Consider the following 10,000-nt stretch of genomic DNA (forward strand, 5'->3'; position numbering starts at 1 on the left):
CTCACTGCTTTAGTATATGCTAAAACAACTATTCACCTCTGTCAGTGGAAGTGGCTAGTGGTGGTTATTTACCGAGCCGCGAAACGGTGAATAGTTGCTAAATATCCAGTGGTTGACCGTCAAATGTGTGCCATATTATGGCAGGTCAAGGTGGATTGATAAGTTCAGTATTTTCTAATTCACTGACATGATGAAGATGATGATTGTACAGTGCATGATAATTAGAATTATGACGATGAGGCGGAGGATGATCAAGAGAAATGATTTTTTTTTTTTAATGAGTTATGAAGACCAAACTTTATTATAATAGTCATTATTACAAATGATGGTATCAATTCACATTTTATTTTGGAAAATGGCCCTTGATTGTCAGTGGTTGTCTTCATCAAAACAGTACAACCACTTGGGCCCATCCATACCTTTAAGCTTTATAATGGTGTTTAGTTTACCCCGGGGTTCTCCGTTAATAAAATTGTAATTATAAATCATACTCCATGACTGCAACAGAGTAATGAGCAAGACTGTGCTCTGAGGGGAATCATAGGGGACTCTGCAACTATCGTTTTGCTTTTTTATATAACTCGCCCTATAGGAAACCCCCTCTTTGCACAAGCTAAAATTTCAAGTCTCCCCTATTTTCTCACCCATCCCACCCCCTCCGATAAATAGTGAATGGTCCCTCTAAGCAACTAAAGCAGGTGCAAACATGCTTAAGGGTCCAAAACTCCAGGTTCATCTGGTAACTGCGATGATATCACTAACTTAAATTTCATGTCCATTCCGCAGTTCATATATATCCTGAAATTCCATTTATTCTAAAAAAAGAATAATAATTTCACTCGCCTCTTATAGGGTCGGTTAATTATAAATTTGACACTCGCAATGAAACAATTGCCAGCTTACTTGATTGTCTCTCAGTTAGTAAAGCAGTGCAACCCAATCACACATTCATGCGTTTGATTGAATCCCGTTCAAGCCTGGGGCCTGTTTCTCGAAAGCCCCGAAGGGCTTTTTCGGGTCCTCTTCGGGTGTCACAATTCTCTCTGATCTGAATCTTGAGAACAGAGAGGTTTTCAGACATTAAACTCCGCAATAGTTTTGCTTTTTGTTCTCTTGAAATTGTGTTAAAAGACCAGGCCATCAAAACAAGTGGATGGCGCTTTCAGTTCGTAAATGCCTTTTTGGGCCTGAAATGTTGTCGGAACTTTGGAGAAACGGGCGCCTGTATTTTATTTATTTTATTTATTTTTTTTTCATGCTTGCTTGCAACTGCTGCCTAAGTGGCTGCTAACTTTCATTTTACGAAATTTACATATTGTGGTACCGGTAAAAAAGGATGCCCGTATTTACAAAGAAATGCAAGCTTTATTTCTTGAATATACTCACATAAACTCTTTCGAGTATTCCGGCACTCCACAAAAAAATTCAAAAGGTTCGCCGAGGGAAGTTGAATAAAAAAGGTATAAATTGGTAATTTCGTAAGACGGCGCTACGGTCAAGTTGAATGTTGTAAAATATTCATAGAACACTTGTTCAATCGACAAATGATAAAATACTGCGCATGTGTGGGTCAAAGCTTTCGTTTGTAAGTAAAGTTTGAGAAAAGCCGTGTTACAGAAATATCCCCTAAGAACAGAAACTTTGCGCTGAAAAACTAAAGCCAATGAATAATAATTCGAATTTACCAGTGAAGCACGAAATTGCTTTGATCAACGGAGTAGCAACGAGGATTTCCAGTGCGAGATCAGCAGAGGAAAATACTTGTATTGTTGTTATTCCGGGAAATCCGGGTGGAATTGGGTTCTACGACATTTTCATCTCGACTATTTTTCAAGCGGGAAAGGGAAAATTTTCAGTTTACGGAATATCTCATGCAGGTAAGATTAAATTAGAGCTTGCACTTACTCCATAGCAAGGAAATGAATGACGTGATTCTTCTTTTTTAAATGACAGCAAGAAAATTATATTCTAGCGCGCACAAAACCTGATAAGCCAGAATTGAAATTCTGTTTTCGCACTCATATATGTTCTGGCTTTGACGTTCTGAAGAAAAAAAATATTTAACTGTCTGTATCTCTTACTAAATTTCGTAAAATAATGAATCATATATGTGGTACAATGTTTTTGTTAACTGAGAAAGACTGTTTTTCATTTTATAACAACCTATTCCACCTTGAATTTAGAATTCAAAATTTGAATACGACCATCTGCTACCGGAAAAGTTTGTGATTAAGCAAAACAATATTAATTTTTAAAAAAAGACCCACACACCAATCATTTCTAATGGAACATCCTTCCGTCAAGAGTAGTTTAATGACCAAAAATACTATAACGAGAGCAATGGCAGACGGCGAACATGGCATGTGGAATTTCAGCTAAACTACAAGCTTGCTTTTTTTTTTTCTAGCTTGTGTATGACGAAATCGGTGATTCTTCATTAGTTCTTAATTCTACACTTGATAAAAAAGCATAGTATAACTTGTTTTCAAACGAAAGTCTAAAGGTTTTATTTCAATAAAATAATATGATTTTTCATCTGAAAATAAACGCCCGGATAGCTTAAAAATATTTCGCCCCCAAGGTATCAATTACGCTTTAGTTAAGCATCTTCGAATTCCATATCCAAATCCAAGTGGAGGATCGTGGGCAGAATGTCGAGGAGCCAAAATTTTCTTCAAAAACTATATTAGAAAAAAAAGCCCACCGGATTTTTTTTTTCAGCATTCTGTGTGTTAGTTTTCCTGCTTTTTTGAGTTGACTGAGATTCCCGGATGCGCTCAGTGTCATGTTCCGGGATGTTATCTCGTTGGTTCACCTCAAGGTTCCACCTCTAGATTGTTTGTTGTTGTACGTTTGCCCTCTTAAGTTGGCTAAACACAGTTTTTCCGTACTCAACGGCGAAGGGGAGTTCTGAAAAACAAAACATGTAAGGCGCAATTGTTTTTTCTCCTTCTCGCGACGGTCCAACCTCGTTCCAAGGGTCTCTCTTCTCTGCTTCCATTCTCGTTGAGAACCCTGGTTAACGCTGGTCACGTGACATTCGTCGACAAACATTTTCCCACTAGGGTAACGTTTTCGTCATATTTTGATCCCGCAAATGGGCGAAAGAGTATTCGTTTGACAAGGCATTTTTTAAGCAAATAATCTTTATCTTATAATGTAAGTATCAAAAAGGTCAAAGCAGCTGATGTTATATTCCCACTGGAGATGAATTTCCACAAAAACGGTCAACCTAAAAACAAACGCTTTTGTGATCGACAAGACAACTTCAGTGTCGAGCAACGATTGATATTCACAAAAAAAAATTGATTTACTTTGTAGCTAAAGTTGCTTTAGTCTAATATAAAAGAATGCACCAAACACTACGTTTGCTTGATAAAAATGTCTCGATCTCTTTTATTTTATCGCACCTAAGAATATACACGCTATTAAAGCGCTGTAAAGTGGTAAAAAAAATATATATCTTAACGACATCGACCATTAACGTGAAGTGGTTGAAGTATGAATAACGTAAGACAACACTGTCAACTCGCTGTACAAGATTGCGACTTTAGCAATCATGTTGTTTAACATTCGAAAGAAAAACGAACACACACACCGGCTGATCGCTGAACATGTTTGTTTCCCATGGATAAACGTTTCGCTTACATGACAAAATCTTCTTTCCTTTAAAATTGTCGCAAACTATTAGCATTCTTCGTTGATCCGGACCTTCACAGGGGCGAAAACTTGAATGACGCGAGTATATTTTCTGTGGCGTCCGATCGATTTGACCACAACTTTTTGCCTTTGCGTCGAATTCCATCTGTGTAGTCATAAAATACTACCGTCAAACGTTTTGTCGATGGTCATCTGACCACAAAATCAATTGCGTGCCGATTCCCTTCTTTTCCATGTCGACAAAGCCTACATTGCCACCCACCCCGTAACACACATTTTGGTGAACCTCTCATATTCTGGGAGACACGTGACCACCGTGAACCAGGTCTTTCTCAAAGACAATGGAGGCAGAAAAGGGAGCCCTGGGGACGAGGTTGGCAACGTTCTTGGAAATGCGGTGTAAATTCGCTCCCATTACTTTAACGGCATGGTGCTTTAGAAATGCGCATGCGCATTCGCTCAAAATTTTAAGACTAACAGCTGCTGGCTGTTTTACCAAATTTTTCGTAATCCCATCATTAGATTTTGCACAGGTTAATGCTTTTGTCGGGAGTGCTTATGTTTGCGTCGCATTGAAAACCATGCAATGGTGTACACGATAAATTGACTGTCCTTCATACTCAGAAAATCGAAACTGCCGCGCATCCAAAACTGTAACTTTTAATAACAAAACTTGTCTATTGGGCTACTTCTTGCCGAAGTATTTGCACATTTTATTTGTATAAATTTTGCTTAAAGTGCCTTTAACCCCAAAATATTTTTTTCGCTTAAGTGAATCTTTGCACCTGTTCGAAACGCATTGCGGCAATTTTTTCCCTTTTCTAACAAATCCTGCCATTTTATAGGCTTCGAAAGTTGCCAAAAATCCAAGCATTTTTTGTTCAAGACCGAGTCAGAAGGGGAGTGGGTCTATTCCTGACTTGACGTCACAATCTACTTTGCATGCATGTTTACAAAGAGTTAATGCAATGTAAGTCAGTTTGTGACGTCAACTCAGGAATAGACCCACTCCCCTTCTGACTCGGTCGTGAACAAAAGATGCTTGGATTTTTTCAACTTTCCAAGCCTATAAAATGGCAGGATTTGTTAGAAAAAATGAAAAAATGGCCGCAATGCGTTTTGAACAGGTGCAAAGATTCATTTTAGCGAAAAAAATATTTTGGGGTTAGGGGCACTTTAAGGCCTTTAAAAAGAAAAATCAGTTTTCTGTTCTAGTCAAAAATTTACTTTCCAAATCGGGTGTGTATTCTGGTTCAATTCTATTTTGTTACTTTCCAAGTGTTAATCTCCAATGGGAAACGGGTGAGTGTTAATGTCAAGCTCTAAACTGTTATTACCAATCAATTGCTCTTCTGATCCCAATAAACTTTATACAAACATGTAGCTATTTCGAGGTTAGTGTTTGCTTCGTGTCCAGTTAACGGGGCCTGCTCACTCCTCGTGCTAATATGAATGCACCAATTAGAGACGTTTTTCATTGTTCTTCAAGAAAACCAATGAGAAGACAGTTTGTTTCAGGGTTCCCCAGAGCTCTTCTCTCTCTCAGTCAATATAAGAGCTCTGGGGTCGAGATTGAGTCGGTGTCAGTCACGCGTGACCACTAACCACAAAACGAAAACAAACAGTTGGAATATTTTCGAACAACTCTGGAAAACACCCGACAATTAAGGAATCATAGCATTCGAAACTCAAAATAGTTCATTCTTTTAAACTTAGCATTTTTCTGTGAGACTAGTTTCTGTAACCGACATACGGAGGAAATACTCATGGGAATTTAGACAGTTTAAAATTGCCACGCTGTTGTAAATTTCAAAAATATTGATGAAGCATGGTGACTGATAATGCGCGAAAATAAAAAAAATCAGGTTTGACAAATCGAAACTGGACTGACTCATCCATTTTTCTGGATGAGCGACCAATCAAAGAATGTCGAGGTGGCTGGCAGAGTGTTCTTTCCTCTTCGAATTCTAGACTTATCTAGGAAGATCGAAAGAGACTCTGCTCGTGAGATACTTAATGGTTTACATTTGAGGTCGACATTTTCGTAAGTACAGCTTAGAGCAAAATTGTACATTTATGTTGCGTCTTGTTTTTTCACGTCTCTTGCCACTTTAACTCGATGGATTTGTTTGCGTTAAGTAAATGTGCCATAAATAATGAGTCGGTGAGTAGGAAGTCGTCTGCCTGGGTTGGGGGGGGGGGGGGTTATTACTTCCTCTTGCTGAAAGGATTCCTATATATTCCCAGGGATCTAACTGTGACGTATCCTCAAATCTGGTAGCTGAGCTGAAGTGTTCGAATTGTTTATTTACGTTGCTCGGGAGGAAACCCGGACGGTTTGAACTGATAGTTCGTTATACTATTTCAACACGAATGCAGGAAAATTAAAGGCAGTGATTCAGTCCTTTCTTAGCAGAAAGAATACACTATTTTCATTTGTGAACCTTAATTATCGTAAAATAATAAAACACCTGTGGTTGCTGTCTTCTGGTACATCAATACTTCAACAGGAACAAGTCCATCGAGTTGAAATGGTAAAAAAGTATACAAAAGCACTGGATGCAACATCTATGTAAAATTTTGCTCTAGGATATAGTCGGTATACTTACGAACATGGCGACCTCAAATGTAAACCACCATAGCAACATTTGTGTCAATACTCAGCGCCATATAACAGCGGATGGTCAAAGATGAAAGGCGATTGATGTTGAAAACACTTGCCACATAACGCATCCATTTTGCTGATGTTAACACGAGAAACCTCGTAGGAACAGTGAGCATGCGTTGTTTAACATTTTGCAAGTTAACCGCTGATGAAATTAACCGTTTTGCCCATATTGCGTATATTGGGTATTTTGCAAATTGACATCCGCGGCGTATATTGCGCTTATTGCGTTGTGCATATTGCGTTGCGTATTTTATAACATCCAAACTCAAGTTCTCAAGACCCCCTAAGGAGAGTGGAGAGAATGTGTGTAAATTGAGCTAAGGGCATACTGTTTTCTACTCAGGTCATGCACAGGTCGATGAACCAAGTGGTCCATGCCGATGGAAAACGAACAAACAATGGGACCAAGAGCAGCCATCATCTTTCACTCTTTCTGACCAAATAGAACATAAGCTTGCTTTCCTGGCCTATTACATCCCCACACACTCAAGGGTAATTCTTATAGGACACTCTATTGGGGCTTACATTGCCTTGGAAATGCTGAAGCGATATCACGACAAGGAAAAAGTGCTCAAATGTGTTTTGCTCTTTCCAACGATTGAGCGCGTAGATTCGGCACCCAGCGGCAAATTCTGGAAGTTTATTTGTCATTATCTTCACTGGCCGTTTCTCATGGGGACAGCGTTGGTCTCATTTTTGCCGTCCGTCGTTCAGCGTTGGTCGATAGGATGGTGGATGTATTTGAACAAAGTCGAGAACAGTGAGAGTATTAAAACAGCTGCACAATCATTGCTCAATTACTCAGCAGTAGACAATGTATTAGAGATAGGTCGCCAGCTTGCCACAATACAAGAACTAGATTTCGAGTGTATCCGTACGAACTTGCATAAATTGGTTTTCTTCTACGGCCTGGGCGATCCTTGGGTCCCTCAGTGCTACTACGAGGACATGAAAGAAAGGTTCCCGGATGGAGACATCAAACTGTCTCGTGATAAGGAGATTAAGCATGCGTTTGTGTTGGATACGTCTGAAAAAGTGGCAAAGATGGTATGGGAATGGATTGAAGAGCATATGGACGAGCTGCAGGAAGTCGACAGAGTAACTTCAGTCGAGCCTTCTTGACAAAAAAGCTGAGCGTGCAGTTGCAATCACTACGATTGAAGGAAAAATATTCTCGTTATTGGTCTCATTCGTTGTCGCTGAACACCTGAACTTAAGAGCAATATATGAATGTACCAAAGTCGATGTAAAAATGGTAGATAACGAAGGAATAAAACCTCGGGGATCCTTTGATATGTTGAAGCATGATGTGAAAACAGATCACGTGAAAACAGCATCAAATGTTTGTCGTGTTCATATAATTTTACTACTCAACTCAGCCCTTAACAGTAATATTATTTAGTTCACCTTTGGAGAAGCTACATCAGCAAAACGTTGAGTAAATACTCTGAGTGCTGACTGAAGATGATGTAACCAACCTTTTCTCCTGAAAGAAGAACTCTGTAAGTGGAGGAAAGACCTTGGCATGCTTTAACCGAAATTGCACCAGAGAAAAACACATAAATAAACATAAAAATTATCAATGCTGTCCTTAATCCAACAAACCCTAGGATATCGTTGACGTTGTTAAGACTAAACAACATAACTACGACTTGAAAATGTTTGAAAATCTTGCCTTTAAAAAAAAGTAAATAACGCTGGCTAAATGGCATAAAGCTGCATAAGGCGTGCAAAATGCTGATGACTCCCTTGATTCATTTTTACAATCTCCTTCAAAACAGCTACCCGAACGTCACGTCTCAATTACTTTAGTTCCAAGGGGCCGGTTTCTCAAAGCCTGGTTAGCGCTATAGGTTTCCATGGTATTTAAAGATGATTACCGCTAACCATGCTTCGAGCAACCCGGGCCAGCAGTATAGCAGGCCAGTTGCCACATGCCCAGCTCTCGCAGGTCTCCTAGAAGGCAATGTTAGAGCATCGACCCGAACCAGAAATAGAAACTTCGGAGTCGACTCCTGTTAGGAGAGTTCGAAATCTCACTATTTATCATCACCTAATTTTAATACACTAGTTATCATCAAGATATAGCTCTCTTCAGTAGGGATGTATTGGTGACCTATAAGAAAATATTTACAGTATCGTGACCAGGCTCGATTTCCGCCACTCTCTCGGGTCCAGTTTTTCGTTCCTCCCAGAAAAAAGTATACTTGATAATGTAAATTGGCCACCGTGGTCAATGGTTTTATCAACTCTGTTGATAAAACCACATTTTTGTGTACTACTTCCCCACCGACGCAGCACCACAATTTCTTTAGAAACTACCCCCTTCATCCCAGAAAAAAGGGTTGGTAATCGAGCCTATACCATGACAAGGCCAGATCCAACCATTTCGCTTCAGTCCCCGACAATAGGCGAGTGCAAGAGAGGATGATGTAAGAGAATGGATCCCCACATAAGGGCCTCTTCCAATGATAGTGTTTTAAAAATCTAAATTTAGCTACGCAACGATTTTAAGAGAGGCACCCGATTGGCCAGTTGTAATGACGAAATGAATTTTTTAATGGGCGGCATTGGGAGGAGGGCTGGGACTTGGAACCAGCTGGTGCAGTAGGGTGATAGTCAAAAAGGAGAACTGGAGTGCGCCAGGCCCTGACCGTTTCGAGAACTTTTGGTGGAAGCATGCGCACTCCGTGCATGAGGGCGTAGCATCTGCAATTTCAGGCGATCTCAAGTAGCGACGAAGAGTACCCTCAGTGGTTCTCTGAGGGAAAAGCATCGATGATTCCTAAACCGGGGGAGATCACAAGTGATAACAAAAGACCGATCACTTGTTTGAGGTCCATTTATAAATGGTATCAGGAACCCATGACCCGGAATTTCCCGCGAATGAGACTTCCACAGGAGCCGGATTACCAATTGCAAGTAACTAACCTGACGTCATAGGGTCACCGAACCGGGACTGCCTTTGTTTGTTTTCGGAAAAGTAGTCTAAAAATAGATCAGTCTGTAAAAATGCCGTGACATAGGCCCAGTATGGAGTTGTAGGCTCCGGGTCATGGGTTCCTGATGGTATACATCATGCCTACTTACTCCGATTGACAAGCATTATTTGAATTATTATGGCTTGAAGGAGAATGCGCAAAGGATTACCGCTAACAGCAAGGAGGCTGAAAAATACCGAGTCTAGAGGAAGGTCAGCAATACAAGTTCTTGGGCGTGCTCGAGTGCAAGAAGAGGAGCTACCGCTGAAGTGTGCTGCTAAAGAGTATCTCCGTAGGATGTCCTTGATCTGGTGGAGTTCCCTCTCGGACTACCATCGTGTGATTGCATCTACTTAGTTTTCAAAGCCAGCGGTGAGCTACTTATGTGTACTCAGAACTGGCCAGTAACAGAGTTAAGGGAAATAGACAGAGAGGGCCGCCACATCGTTGTAGAGAACGGAGGCAAGCACCCCTGTGGCTCAACATCACTACTGTACCTGCCACGAGATAAGGGAGGGAGAGGCTTGCGCTCGGTCGAGAAAGAGTATAAAAAAACCAAGCAGCAGTGAAGTTATTCCAGGAAAGAGACCCGCGGCCGGTGATGAAGATGGTGCGTGATTTTGAAAAGCGTGCGGTGAGTGTGAGACTCCAGTCACTGACGAAGGAAGCGGTGAAGTACGCGGAGGAGTTT

General features: G+C 40.5%; 1 protein-coding gene across 1 annotated transcript; it reads left to right on the top strand.

Moving 5' to 3' along the window:
- Nucleotides 1-1,569: 1,569 nt before the first annotated feature.
- Nucleotides 1,570-8,065, top strand: LOC138032538 (lipid droplet-associated hydrolase-like). The gene is made up of 2 exons (XM_068880239.1): nt 1,570-1,877; nt 6,672-8,065. Exons 1-2 carry the CDS (start codon nt 1,664-1,666, stop codon nt 7,448-7,450), a joined length of 993 nt encoding a protein of 330 aa, XP_068736340.1. The 5' UTR covers nt 1,570-1,663; the 3' UTR covers nt 7,451-8,065.
- Nucleotides 8,066-10,000: the final 1,935 nt, after the last annotated feature.

Source organism: Montipora capricornis, chromosome 14, assembly GCF_036669925.1.
Source record: "Montipora capricornis isolate CH-2021 chromosome 14, ASM3666992v2, whole genome shotgun sequence".
NCBI classification, from domain to species: Eukaryota; Metazoa; Cnidaria; class Anthozoa; order Scleractinia; family Acroporidae; genus Montipora; species Montipora capricornis.